The sequence below is a fragment of the Crocodylus siamensis genome, chromosome 1 (assembly GCF_052110815.1).
Source record: "Crocodylus siamensis isolate JL-2025a chromosome 1, ASM5211081v1, whole genome shotgun sequence".
Taxonomy (NCBI): Eukaryota; Metazoa; Chordata; order Crocodylia; family Crocodylidae; genus Crocodylus; species Crocodylus siamensis.
Genome location: NC_143395.1, coordinates 8,381,387 through 8,396,801, shown reverse-complemented (window position 1 = coordinate 8,396,801; position 15,415 = coordinate 8,381,387). Strand labels below are relative to the sequence as shown.

Genomic DNA, 15,415 nt, shown 5'->3' with positions numbered 1-15,415 from the left:
CAACAAGCTTTCAGCAAACACCATACTAGCTACCATGAATGTCCATCTCTGTATGGCACCATCTCCCATGAGAATGGATTGAAAGCCATAACGAACATTATCCTTGATGATGGCGCTGCTTCCATTTCTATTGCACTCTCCTGCTTTGTCCTCAGAAACAACTATTTCAGATTTGGGTACTGTAACAGGAGGGCCTCCCCAGCGCCATCTTCCCTGGTAATCCGTACCTTACGTGGGACACCCTTGGAATCTTCCTTGAAGTTCTTATATCTCGCCCTCTACTTGCCTACCATGTCTTGATGGAAATTATTATGATGATGTTCTTGCGAGCAGGAGACTGCCTATTGTATTTTGTATGTTGGGGCCTTTTGCCTACATGGGCCTGACCCCTGTCTTTCTCTAGCTAGGCCTCCCCATCTAAACCCACCAAACATGGTTTGACTCCAGGGCTCTAGCCTTTTCTGGCGTCTTGAGGCTCAGCTCATGGCCCCATTTCCTGTTCCAAACCAGAGCCCAGCCCCCCTGGGCCAGAGGCCCAGCCACTGGACCCACAGCCAGGGGGCCACAACCTCAAGGCCAGGGGATGGCCCCAAACCCGCTCTCACAGCCTAAGGAGAAAAAAAAAATTAAAATAAAATTGCACCCCTGGTGCACCACACCTCCCCAGCCTTTCAAGATCTTGCCTTCAGGCACCAGGATCTGTGCACCCTAAAATCTTGTGCCCCCACTGGCACCAGGGTCTATGTAGCCCCTAAAACTATGCCCTTGCTGGCACCAGGGTCTGTGCCCCCAAAAGCCACACCCTTCCTGGCACCAGGGTCCCCACTCTGTAGCAGGCCCCAAAAATGAGGCCTCCTCCTTCCCCTAATAGCCCCACCCAAACCACCGGTGTTATTCAATAACCAAAAGAAAAAAAAATAAACAGTCCCATCCATGTGCAATAACTGCCACCAGGGAAAGTGGTATGCCAGCTTACGTTTGCAGGGTTCATGCTTCAGCTCTCCGCTGTCAGCTCCAGTCCTTGCTGTGGTACAAATGTCCTCCCTCCAGGGCTTCCATAGTTCCCCTCTCCCTGGCTTTGAACTGCTCACCAAGCCTCTCTCTGGAGCTCTGAGATGCACTCCTTCTCCCTTGGCTGCTAGCTACCTCACTGCTGCTCTGCCCAGGGTTTTTATAGTCCTGGCCTGCCCCTTCCGGTCAGCTGACTAGCTGGCCAGGTCCAGCCTTTAACCCCTTCCTCACCAGTACTCCATGCCCAGAAAGTTCTGGCCTTAAAGAAGTGGACCTGTCTTCCGGTGACAGGGCTAGGGTTCCCTGTTACAGGTACTCCCTAAGACTTACAAATGAATGGCACTGCCATAGGCACATCTATGCCCCCAATATGCCAATATATTTACAACAGACCTTGAAGTCTGTTTCCTCCACATTCATACCCCTGATCAACCTACTGTACACTGATGTCATCCTCATTGTATCGGCACATAGCAAGACTTTTCTACAGACATCTTATGAGAACTTTAACAACTTCTACCCCTCCATCAAACTAATTCTGGAATACTCCACCTAGCAAATTAATTTCTCAGACACCACAGCAGAAGTTTGCAATGGCCACATCACCATTACAGTGTATCAGAAACCCAGTGACCACCACACCAGTGGCTTACATCCTAAGCACACCACTAGATCCTGTGTATGCAGTCAAGATCTATGTTACATCCATATCTGCTCTGATCCCGCTGATCAGGTTGTACACCTTAAGGATCTGGAGCAGTGATTTATTTTCTACAATTACAATACAATCCCCAAACTGCTGTTCAAATCAACAAACTCAGACTCAGACCTTGCCCCAACTTGCTACAATAGAAAATTAGGGTTAGAAGGGACCTCAGGAGATCATCTAGTCCAACCCCCTGCTCAAAGCAGGACTGTCCCTAATCAGATCATCCCAGCCAAGGTTTTGTCTACCCAGGTCTTAAAACCTCTAAGCATGGAGACTCCACAACCTCTCTGGTGAGCCTGTTCCAGTGCTTTACTACCCTCCTAGTGAGAAAGATATGAAGAAAAAAGCTAACCTAAACTTCCCTTGCTGCAACCTGAAACTGTTGCTCCTTTTTCTGTTGTCTTCCAATATCAACTCCAAGACAAGGACAACAGAATTCCTTTGCTTGTCACTTACAGCCGCCAGCCTGGCCACCTTGGACATATTAATGACCTCCAATTCCTCCTGAAAAAGCACGGCTGTTTCAAGGTAGTCACCGAGGACAAATCTGCCCTGGTTTACAGACAGCCCCCTCAACTTCAAACAGTCTCTGTCTAGTAACAGGCTACCTAACCCCCATTGTCAATGAGGCACCAAGCCTTGCAATGAACCCACATCCAAGCTGTGCCACCTCACCAATATAGACTACATCATCACTGGACCAAAGAACACAGATTATAATATCTGAGGTTCATTCACCTGCAACACTACCAATGTCATATATGCCATCACCTGCTTACAGGGCTCTTCTGCTGTCTATACGGGACAAATGTGGCAATGTAAGAATGAATAAACATCACTCTAACATCAGTTCCATCAATTTGTAGAAAGCATGTAGTCTATGTTTAGTTCTTTAGACTGGAAGTATACCTATGAACCCCATAAAGGGCATGTTATGGCTTTGCCCAGTTTGGGTTACTAATGTGATATGTGTAGGGAAATGACCAGTCTTTCCATTTTACATCAGTTTGAAGTTAGTGGAAGAAGAATATGAAGTTATTTTGGGCCAATTAGCTATTCTGGTTATTAATATTCATAATCTGATTATCCAATGCGTTAAAAAAAATAATACTTTTTACCTCCATAATATGGGCTGGGAGAAACTCTTCTGTATTGGGCGGGTTTTAGAACTGTCAGTATCCATCCAGCAGTGTCTACCTACTGTGGACCAAATCTGCAAATGATAAAGCACCTTTCAGTAATCTTATCCTTCCATCAGGCTGATCTGTTACTGGACTGCATAAAGAATTTGCCATGTCCTCTGATATTGCCACATCCTCTGAAATGCACAAGTCTTGTACACTTCATTCCCAGAGAGGGTAGTGGCACAATTCACACTGATTTCTACAGAAGCCAGAGAAGTCCCAAAGCTATCGACAAGTTTGTTATACAAGTGTCTTGGCTTGTTTGCCCAGGGTAGGTGCTTTCCTGCACTCTGCTAATATCTTTACAAGAAAAATTTGTTAAAATAGGAAGCCAGGAACATATTTATATAAATCAACCAAGCATTGCTATTCCAAGTTAAATGTGCATTTTTATTGGACTGGATGCTGGTATTTTACAAAGGAGTGAAATATAGTGTAATTTTTATGTCTTTCCAAATTGTAAAGGGCCAACATCAAATTAAATGCCAATATTAATGCAAATGGACATCGGAAAATATCCTGCTTCCTCAGTGTTAGCGTGCATACATATGCATGCATATGCACACAAGTTGCTCCCTGAAGACATCCACAAAATTATCTTATTGTCCTTCTAGTCCTCATTTGTTCTGATGCCTCTAAGAAAATCTTGATGACAGTTGAAACAGCTGGTTGGCTGTACATATGAAAGACCACAACTATCATGCTGATAGCACTGTCTTACATTGTCTTATTCCTGTCTTATCCTATTCTCTCTCATCCTATCCAGAGAATGCAATTTCTTGAGGCAGGGATTGTTGTCATATTCTGGGTTTCTATTGTATTATGAAAACATAATTCCTTTTCATTTGTCTTAGACATAAAGGATATTTTGAAAAGATTTTTAAAAATTTACCCTCAGTTTAACTAAATGCCAAACTTTGGTATTAAAATGCAAACCTATGTACTCTGGTACCAGGTGCAATTCATGGAGCTCATGTCTGTGACTCCTACACACTTTCACAGTACAAACTACTACTAGTACTACTACTAATCCATTGAATACTATGTGAGAGGTTGGGTGAGTTGGTTGAAGTACCTTGTTATAGTACCAAGGGCATGTGTTTGAGCTTTTCTCTGAATATGGGGCAAAGATTGACCCAGCTGTAAGGAGGCACAGAGTCATTTAGATTAGGGGGTCAAAGGCAGCTGGACACAATGCAGATGACATTGCTGTCTTATAGGCTACTGAACACAGAACTGGAGTGCCATAGCCAGCCTTGTGCTACAAGCTGTTAGGTTCAGGAGGCCCTTTCCCTTTTTTTGAATGAACAAACATTTAATTGTGTTTATTTGATACACATCATTGTGTTACTCAAATTGCCAATTGCTCAAATCACAAGTGAGACTTTATAAGGGGGGATAAGGCAAGGTGCCACATTTATTGATCACATGAGTTAGACATAGGGGTTCGGGCACACCATTCATACAAACACACACAAATCATCAAACACATCATTACACAAAGGCATACACAGACACAAAACAACCATTTCATCCACACATACATGAGATATAGTTACCAGCAATATTTGCTCAATATCAGCCCAGGGTGGTCAACCTGGGCTTATTGAGTAGATGATGATGATTTGAAGATAGCAGATTTGAAGGTAAGATAGCAGGTGGAGCGGGGTGAACAGATGCATCTGTGCTCCAATGGAACAGTCGGACAAGGTTTTTTGGGTAAACTCACCCAACTTGGCATTTTCAGAGTGTTCTTTTATAGGGATTGGCATCCTTTGTTTCAGTGCTTTGGGGTTTTTCCATACCCAACTTCTGTTTTTGCGGTTGTTCTTCTTTTGTCTTCAGCATATCTCAGCCTTGGCCTTCTCCTCATTATCTTCTTTGTGCCCTAGGCCTAAAAGGGATTCTTCAGCCATTTATTAACTAGTTTACTGACTGGTAACTTACAGTTGGCACCTTGTTGCCTACATAAACAGTTAAATCTTCTTCTCCCATCTCTATGCCAGTCTCTCACCATTCACCTTTTTACACACACTCATACATAAGAGCCATGCAGTTCATTCACTTATGTCAAGCAGAAGGATACAAAATGGACTTTTCAAGTTGCTTACAAGACAAGACTAACATGGTTATAGTTCACTGTTATTACACTCTGTGTCAACATCAGCTACATTAGTTTAGTTCATGCTACACTTGTCATTACGTAACATAGAAAGGAGTGAATTACTTACCACTGTATAGAGTACTCTGAGAAATGTAGCAGTGGGACCTTGTTCTGTTAAGTGGTGAGCATGGCTCAGAAGAAGTCAGAAAACTCTGGTTTCACTTCCAACCTGTGTGGGCTAGTAGAGAAAGCACTGCACTGGGCCTCAGGAGTCACAGGATTTGTTTCCAGCTCTCCCTGGGCTGACCTGATGAGTGGCACTGGGCAAATCACTTCACCTTTTGTGCCTTGGTTTCCCCATCTACAAATGGGAATAACGACAATGAACTCCTTTGTTTAGTGCTTTGAAATCCACAAATGAGACACGCTAAGTGAGAAGCATTACTGTTAGTGAAAACCTTCATTCAATAAGGTGCTTAAACATAGGCCTAACTTGAAAAACAAACATAGGCCCACTGAGTTAGCTTAAGGATGAACTGGGATCTAAAAGGTAGGAAAAGGTCACTTACAAATGTATGGAGAAAAGAAAAGTCAAAGGACTCTTCACTGAGTTGTCTGAAGTCTCCTGCAGATGAAGTGCTAGAGAGCTTACAAGATAGCATATATACCCAAATCAAAGACGACTTCAAATTTAAGACTATCCCCCAATAATTAGATTCTATGTATAGAAAATGTGTATATTTCTTATCACAGTCCATGTATAGAATCTAATTCTATCATGGAAGGTCATCTTAAATTTGTTCCCCTGCCCTGCACCACTGCAGTGGGTAAAGCAGCAGTAGGCAGCTCCTACCACTTGTCCCCCCTGAAGCCTGCTCCCCTGGGTGATGCTTGTGCCCCTGCTGCATGCCACCTGCCCCCTACTGCTTACCCCTTGCAGCCTCTGCTCCCTACAGCCCCACCACCTGGCCCCCTGCAGCTGCAGGTCCCTACAGCCTCTGCCCCCTCTGTACTCCCCCCACCCAGCTGCTTACTGTCAGGTGCAGCTCTGGCTCCAGCCCCTGCTGAGCCATGTGGCAGCATCCTAAGGCTGGAGCTGCCTCTGCCACTGCTGTGTGGTGGGCAGTGGTCAGAGCTTGCATGGGAGGAAATGAAGGCAGAACTGGAGCTGTGGTGCCTGACAATAAGCAATGGGGGATGGGGGGGGGGCAAAGGTTGCTGCAGCTCTGATTGTGGCAGTCACCCAGGCTTGGGGTCAGAGTCAGAGCCACAGCAGCTCCCTGCCCCATCCCTGCCCCCACTCTGCCTTGTGTTTGAATCCAAGGTAAGGGGCTTTCTGCTGCCCGCCCCCCATGTTTAATGGGGAAAAGCCTCATCTTGGGTTTGAGTAAATATGGTATGTTGTGACACAAGGGAAAAACTACCTTTTCTGACCTCACACCAGGTTTTGACGTTGACACTGTAAATAATAAGCTTAGCTCTTGTGGTTATTCTGATGTCATGAGGCTTACAGCAGTATTATATAACCGTCTGTATATCACTATTAGTCACGTAGTATTTTCTAGGTCTGGTTCTCTTCTCCCTCCCCTGGGCTTCCTGCCAGTTCACAACAGCGTGAGAGGAAAATAAATGCACACACTGCTGGCTGAGCATACAAATGCTATTTTAAAATAAACTCTTGTATCAGAGGGATGCAGGAATTTTTGGAGTTCCACAGACAGGAAGGGGCAGCTAAAACATTCATGCTCTTTACCAGCCAATGGAGCAGAACCTGATGTTCACCATTTATTCCGGGCCAAAGATAAACTTGTTTGGAGAGAAAAGCAATGGGATCTCAACTGTGTAACAGAAATCCTGTTAGTTTTATGATACTTGAATGGGTGTACCTATTACATGGTCGTGCTGGATAAAAGACTGTCTTCTCTTTTTCTTTTGCAGGTGGTTTGCTATAATGGAGATTCACCTGATGGTCGTTTTATTCCTTAACAAATATGAATTTATTCTTTTGGACACAGTACCAAAGGAGGTAAAAGACTTACATGGTTATACTGTTATTTATAACAGCAAAATGCTGGAAGGGGTGTTACAAAACAGTAAGGGGTAATTCTTTCCTCCTCCAGAGGACCCCTAGTCAAGTAAATGGACCTACATTGGCTGAACAATAGTGCAGCTGAGAATGCAAATTGGGTTCTTTGGATGCATCCAGACATGCATGGACATTTGGTTCCACATTTGCCACCTTGTGCCGCAGCTACTTGTCCTCAGGGAATGCCCATGCCATGCGCACTTTGGCATGTGGCAAGTTACCCCAGGGGTGGTAGGGGAGGCTGGATCCAGCACTGTGCTTGCCCCAGCAGCTTTGCTGGGGTCCTGGGGGCCTCTTGGGGCTGCAGCCACAGCGATCCTGCTGAGCAGAGCCTAGTTGACAGTGGCAGCAACTCTGGACAGCCTGGCTCCACTTTTCAGCAGTGTGTGCTGCTCTAATATGCACTGATCCATTGTTTTTTTTTCTGTGGGTTTTTTGTACCCCTGGGTATCCAGAGTGTAAAACCAGGATACCCAAAGGTCAAAAAAACCCTCCGAAAAAAAGAAATGGAAATGGAAATGCACTCAGGCAGCGCATTCTTACAGCATGGAGAACACCGGCGTGTGCGGTCTGTGGCACCGCAAACGTGTAGCAACAAAAATGCTCAGAGGTCCAGGAAATGTGGCTTGAAGGGAAAGGCTGAAAGAGCTGGGATTATTTAGTCTGGAGGAGAGAAGATTGAGGGAAGATTTGATAAACAGTTTTCAAATAACTGAAGGGTCATTATAAGGGGGATGTTGATAGAGAGTTCTCTGTAGACACAGGGGATAAGACAAGGAGCAATGGCCTCAAGCTGCAGCAGAGGAAATTTAAACTGGAGATTAGGAGGAACTTTCTGTCTGTAAGGGTGATTAAGCATTGGGACAAGTTACCTGGAGAGGTTCTGGATTCTCCATTCCTGGAAGTTTTTAGGGGCAGGTTAGACAGACACTTGGCTGGGATGATTTAGTCATCATGGATCCTATCTTGAACCATGGGTTGGACTGGATGACCTCCTGTGGTCCCTTCCAGATCTACTTCTCTACGATTCTGTGATTCTTTACACAACTGCCCTCCTGTATGAAATATACCCTTGGTCCTTCTGCACTGCCTCATACCTGCTCTGTGGCTAAATCTTTTCCTCACAGACCTGGAGTGCTGCAAAGCAAGCAGTGACCCAAATGCCTTTATATTTAAAGCACTACAGGTCAGGGATCTGGGGACAAGGAAAAGAGGCAGAAGTTTAGAGTTACGTAAGACTAGACAACTAGCTCCAAGCTTTACTGGGAGAATTTGACATGTTGATCACTAATGGTGCAAAGTCCACCCAGAAAAGGAACAGGAATTCCTTGGGGACTCAAGAACTGGCCAACACTGCTGCCTTCCCATGGAATTGATTGCATCTTCAGGTTGATCCCTGGGTAACTGAGCCATTGAAGGTAGAGCAAGGTCAATGAATTTTGTTACGCCCCCTGTTTCATATTATATTAGAGCAAATATTTATTCAGGGGCTTCAATGAGATGGCCTTTGAGCCTTGAGCCTCTGTAACAGATGAAGCCAAATTTCTGAGAAAGTCCGTTTATCTCTTTAACATCAATGTAAATACAGTGCTACATAATTTTATTTGCTGAATTAACCCAGATGCATACTTAACACAGGCTTCTGTTGTTTCTCTCTCTCTCTCTTTTTTTGCAGAGCCATCTGCATTTAGTGGGGACGCAACAACCCATGGGCCCATGCAGGGTTCAATATAAACTCCGGGAATGAACACTGACTTGTAGTGGCTTGATCCTTTGGCCAGCCACAGCCAGAGCAATGCTTCTTATACCTCCAGATGTGTTCAGCGTACTAATAGGTTTTGAGTAAAGATTGCAGCGAGGAGGAAACTTTATGTAGTGTTTATAATAAATCCATCACTGTGGCACCTGTGCACCTAGGCCTGATTAAGTAGGTCTCAGTATTTTAAATGCAGCTTTCAGATTATGCATCTTTTTATGCATCTGTAATTTTAGGTTATATAAATCTGCAGCCTGTATGCATCTAAGCTGACTGTACCCACAAATGAGGTATGTAGGGGACAAAGTATGCTTATGATTACTTTGGAAAGTATTATTAGGGCCCCTACAAAAACCAGGCCTCCCAGGACAAGTTTGCTCTTGCCCTGAAGGTTCGTTCACACCAGAGCGAAGAATATGTCAAGTGCCAGCAAATGAGAACAGCGGTGTTTTACAGCCCTTTTCCACTGCTGTATGCAAAGTGCAGGACAGCAGTGAATTAGACCCTCAGAGTCAGATCCTCAGCTGCTGTTCACTAGCATAGTTTGTACTTGCTGGAGCTACTCTGAGGCAACACACACATGGCCAGGTTAGCCTGCAGCAGGTCAGGCTGTCCCCATTTAAAAACGCTGCAGCCATTTGACACTAAAGGTGATCTAGTCCTGCCCCCCTACAGGACAAATTTACCTCTGTGTGCATCAGGGGCAGTTCTCTTTCATGCCTCTAAGTGCCTGTGTTTCTGTGCTCATTTCTCATACTTCGTGCACAGCTGGCACAGCAAGCTTTGTGCTTTGCCTCTCTGTTCATGTGTCCAAATGTGATTAATACCAGATGAGGACCCAGCCTCCTGGGACTAAATTAAGGACAAACAATGGTGAATGAAACATGTTTGTCACTGGAAGACTGAAAATTTGGAAAGTGAGAGCGACCTTCTCTCCTCCAGGGCAGCTGAAGTTCCTGTTAGCTTTGGCTGAATTTTGGTTGTCTCAGGGCACAGGATTGGGTCCTTTGTTTATATAACAAAGCCTTTCCCATTATGCTTGCTTGCCATTTAGAATATCTTCAAGAAAAGGCCATCCAAGATCTGGAAAATTTTTGTTTTGGTTTGGGGTAGGTTTTTTTGAGTATGATTTACAGCACTTGAGAATCTAACTCTCTCTTGGATGTTGCACACATCTAAAAATACCTACCCCTGAAAGAAAATCTAATAAAAGAAGGCAGTTAAAGGCAGCTGTAGAGCAAGCTAAGAATCCATCTTGCTGGAAGTACAACACTTAATTGCTGTCATATTTAATACAGTAAAATAGCTTCATAGGAAATTATCATTTTACAGACACCTCTTTAAGTAGAGATTACTCATCCAAAGGGCAGTGGAGACTATTTCATAAAGTCTTGATTAATTGGACTCCAAAACAGGGATGATTGGCTAAAATGCTTTGGGATCCCACGGGGAGGACAGTCTACTTCCAGTACCATGCTGTGCCAGAAGGGGGCAGAGGCAGGAATATATGCTGCTCCTTGTTGTGTCATCTCCCGGTTGATTTTACCCATTTGATATCGCTGCTTTTTTTGATGGAATGGACCAAGACTAGAAGACCATACACCATCCAGGTCTGTTGAACCATTTCCAACATCAAAAGGCACGTGCAGAGATACGGGATGTTGGTCATACCTATGCATTCCTTTCATTACCTCTTCCATTACATAGAACTGCTTTGTTAGGACCTGATTTTGGTGATACTGAAGCCCCTGCAACTTCCTCTGAATATAAGAGGAGGTGCATCTCTTAGCATCAGGCCCATGTTGATTGATGTAAAGCCTGTTGGAGTCACTGGAAAGATCCTTGGTCATTTGCAGGGACTGGGAATCTGCATTTTAGTTTTTTGTTAGAGAGGCAAACATTGTATAGGTTACTTGGGTACCCAGAATGTACAGCAGGCCACTACCAGCTCTCAACTATAAATGTTTAACTTCATTTAATATGTAACTGACTGCAGAATTTGGCACTGTATTTCTTTGCATAACTGGTGTGTTTCAAGATACTAAAATCCATGATGCTAAAATAATCTCATTCAGAGTTATCATTATGGGTGGTTTTTTGCATATATTTGCAAAATAGAACTATTTAGCCAAACCTAATGGGCAACCCTGCTGAAACCTTAGAAGCTGGAAGTCCTTACTGCGCCTGCTACTCCGGCCTGATAAAACCTAACTATTTACAAGTCATCAGAGCAGTGAGTCTGGGATTGTCAAATTTAGCTTTGGTACTCATTTATTTAGGAATACCTAGTCTTCTGATGGCAGGTCTTCTCGGCAAGGGGAAAAATACACACGAAAAATTGGTTCTGAAGATAATTCTGGATTTATGACCACAAAAATGTCTGCTCTAATTGAAGTTTTCCTAAAATGTTTTGGGGTTTTGGTGGAAAAAATGACAAATGTTTTAAAAAAAACCTCTGTCTCTTTCTGTGATCAAAACCCAACATTTTCATTCAAAACAGATCTATCCTGAGGCTCTTGTGGAAAAAGACATTTTTCACTGAAATATTTTGTATTAAAAATGACAACTCACAATCTGCATTTTCTCTTCCAAGTACGGTGGAAGCAATGCCCTTCATAAGAAGCAGACATCTCCTGAAATAACCTCTACTTCATTCATGCTTTCCCCCTATTAAGCCTCTGTCGGAGGCTCCTCTCATCTGTGCTTGGCAGTCAGGCAGCTCAAGTGGGCCGGGAGCAGTCTCTTTCATTACTCCAGTGGTGGAATTCAGTCCATTTTCAGGGTAGTTGATTGGGTCATTTACATATCGTCATAGAAACAAGAAGTGATTCATAGATTGTTAGGCCAGAAGGGAACTTGGAAGATCATCAGGTCCAGCCCCCTGCACCAAGTAGGAAAGATAACTGGGGCTTAGGTGACCCCAGCAAGGTAACTGTCTAGTCTCTTCTTGAAGATTTCCAGGGTAGGTGATTGCACCACCTCTGGAGGGAGATTACTCTACAGTTCGAATAATCCCTAGTTGGACACAATGATCTCTTGAGGTCCCTTCCAGCCTTACTTCTCTATGAACTAGAAGCTTAGACGTACCAGGCATATTGCCCAGGTTGTATTTGGGACTAAAAGACATAGTTGTGGCTTTTGAGATAATCAACGGTAAGGTAAAAATGGCTTTCTGTTAAAAAAATGCTTACACCCCGTTTCCATGAGGTGCTAAAGCATTTTGCCAAATAGAAATGGGCTTCGCTGTGTACATTGCTTTAAGCACACACTTAAAGGATATAAGGATACACTTAAACTTAGCACATGCTTTGCTAAAACATGGTCCAATCAGGGCCTGGCAACCTGTTCTAAGGATGGGTCAGCACTTTCAGCCCTGCCACTCCTGTGGGCTGCAGATCAGCCATTGCTGCTCCAGCTGTCCCTGCTCTGTGCAGGGCTGACCTCTCATCCCTCTTAATGTAGTTTTCCTTGAAAAAGCAATGCAAAAAAGCATGACAAGCAACAACTTGGACCAGTTAACTCAATGGTGAGGGTAAGCAGAGGCTGCAGTGGCAGTAAGTAGGGGGAGGAAAGAATATTCCTCTGCACAGACCAGGGACACCTGAAGTGGGAATAAGGGACTGGATAACCTCTAGTAAAAGGTGGAACTGATATTTTGGTTGGAACAGCAATAGGCCATTGGCTGGCTATTAATAAAACATGCAGTGGATCAAACCTTCATGGACCACATCCAAGCTCTCCACATGCTGGATGTGGCCTGTGGGCTGTAGGGTGCTGACCCATGGATCACTAAATAAGCATTAGCAGTTAGCTTGTTATTTATGGTATAAAAGTTATTGTCTATATGAGTGATTCTCAACCTGGGTTCCACAGCACCCAAATAAACCCAGAGATTTCAAAGAGCAGTCCAGCATGTTAAAGATATCTCTGGCTGTTCTGGTCTTTCTAAAATCTTTGCAATAGAAAAAATGCTCTATTACTTTTCTGTAGTCAAGAAATAAATGAAAGCTAAGAGCTGGCATTTTCTGAGGGCTGCCTTGAGTCCCTTGAGGAGTGCCTTGACAACCACCAGCCTCTACAAACTTTATACAAGTTCAACAGATCACTGAAGATACAAAGGTATTTTTGTGCATCCTGCGTGAAAGTGGCCAAAGTTAATGGCTCTCACTCTTTTCAAAAGCAGTTTTAAATCATTATGTTATATAATAGAAAACATTAGACTTCCTTGTAAGTAAACATCTTTCCCAAGTACCTGATGCAATCTAAATGTTTTTGCTTATCGTGTGACAAAAAAAAATTCCTTCCAGGTGGTATGTAGTGGATAGGAACTGGGCATAAGGAAGGCTTTAGAGAGTGAGCATTTTTAAGTGAAGTAGCCAACAAGAAGCTTTCGTGTCCAATGTTATTCTGAATGGATACATGCCACTGACTGGCAGAGCATTACTTATTTCTTCATGTTGATCATAAAATTAGTATGACAGCCTTAATGGAGTTATAAATATCTTGTTTCCATGAGAGCCCTGGGAAGAAAATTATAGTGCTAAAGTCTTTCGAAAGATAATATCATTCTGTACAGATGCTATCTGAGGAGGCCAAGGGATGGGCAGGAAACATGCATCTGAAATCCTGCATTCCAGTCTCAGTTTTGCTGTTCCCTGAATGTATGACTGGGCAAATCACTTCATCTTTCTGTGATTCATTCTGCCCATCTGTCAAATGTGGGTAAGTGCCACAGCTGAAAAGCACATTGAGGTCTATCAATTAGAAACTGAGCTCTCATTTTTATTCAGTGATGCACTAAAGCATTGAGCCATTCATATTTATATTACCAGCATACTGTGGATAAAGTAATACAAACAGAATGGCAAACAACATACTCCCAAGATTTTAAAACTTGTGGTACGTACCTAGAAAACTCCGCTGAAATTGTCAAATGTGTGACAATTTCTCGTCCCTGTAGAACTATTTTGTAGGAAGTTTAAGGGTTGGAATAAAGTAATCATGGAAAAGTTTAGTGTTGGCACAAAATGCAGTTCTTTTTGCAAAGTAAACACCAATGCGAATGTTAGCTTGAATTGTGCAGCTTTGGTCTCTAGATACTAACTTTCAAACTCAAACTGGTATTGTGCTATTTTATGAATTGTATTCTTCTTACAGCTTTGGTAGAGCATCTTTCCCAGGTATGACATTAGAATAACGAGAAACATCCACAGAGCGTAATGACCAAATGTAATGCAATTGCTTGGGTAATCCCTGGCAAGTACTGACTTTGAGCAGGACTTGGGGCTCACATTGTATTATTAGCTGAATATGAGCTCCTAATAGGATAGCATGCTTAAAAGGGCTGATGTGTCCTTAGGTATATACCATATTTTCTTGCATGTAGCACACCTAGGAATATAGGAGCCTGTTTTTGAAATCCAGAATAAAGAAAAAAAGACTTAACCTGCAGTATGAGTAAGTAACTGAGAAACAACTCAGCTGCTAGAAAGCTGAGCCACTCCTTAGCCTGCTGCAAGCCCTGTATGCAAGATGGGGCCCTCAGACCACCCTTACATGCTGGTTCAATATGACATGCTGTGTATAACTATGGACCAACCCTGGGTGCTGGCCTGATCTGGTGCTTGAGGCCATGCCATCCATCCGGGGGGTTCCATACTGGTCCAGAAGGTTGGCAATGGGAAGAGTGGTGGCAGCATTAATTGCTGTGGCTCCCATTAACTGCAGCAGTTAATGTTACATGCCATCACTCCCTTGCAGCCAGACTTCTGGACCAGCAGGAATCTATATTTCTTGCCTATAATCTTCACCCCGATTCCCCTCAGCTGGTTTTGAGGAAAGGGTGGGTGTATTATGTGAGAAAATAGAGTAAACGGGGGTATACTGAAAAAGAAAAGGGGGGTTAAATCATCTCTGTCTTTACCACTGGTGCAACCGCTGCTGGAATACTATGTCCATGCCTTTCATCTACTGGATGATCAACATGCCACTTGAGACTATTTGAAGTTACTTAAGTATACAGGCAATTCTGTTGCTCTCTCTGGGTGCGTAAGTGCCCCCATTATAGGAACAGGAATGTCTCTGTATCTCTGGAGAGCAGCTTGTAGTCAGTGCAGAGCCAAAGGTCAAGTCAAAGCTCTTTTATCCTTCATCCTTCTGACCCTCAAGTATTCAATAGGCTTCACAGTCTAGTCTCTGTTACTTCAGGGGTGAATTTCCTGACCCTTTATCAGATTTCAGTTAAGAGGTTCAAAGGTTTGGAAAACAGATCTTACAGTCAAGAACTCAGGAGTTCAGTTTATTCAGGTTAAAAGAAGATGCAGAAATGACTTGATTTGTGTGTAAGTGTCAGAATTTGAGAATAGAAGGCCTTTTCTCCTAGCATACAAATGATCTGGGTAATGAGATCAGACTAGATGATCACAGTGGTCCCTTCTGGCCTTACAACCTATGAATACTGCAAATCCTTTTTTAGGCCACAGAATTGCCTCCTTTCTCCTCTCTGCTTCCCCACACTGAGCAGTATCTGGCTCTGTGAATAGCTCTACTGAAATCAGTGTAATTC

At 43.5% G+C, this 15,415-nt stretch overlaps 1 protein-coding gene across 2 annotated transcripts in view; it reads left to right on the top strand.

Moving 5' to 3' along the window:
• CYP39A1 (cytochrome P450 family 39 subfamily A member 1) overlaps positions 1-10,934 on the top strand; it is a 36,380-nt gene extending 25,446 nt beyond the window's left edge. For both annotated transcript variants that reach the window (XM_090031119.1, XM_090031111.1), the window contains 2 exons: positions 6,947-7,034; positions 8,770-10,934. In XM_090031119.1, the coding sequence (XP_089887245.1) occupies positions 6,947-7,034; positions 8,770-8,841 (160 nt within the window). In that variant the 3' untranslated portion in view covers positions 8,842-10,934. The remainder of the gene's footprint in view (positions 1-6,946; positions 7,035-8,769) is intronic.
• Positions 10,935-15,415: the final 4,481 nt, after the last annotated feature.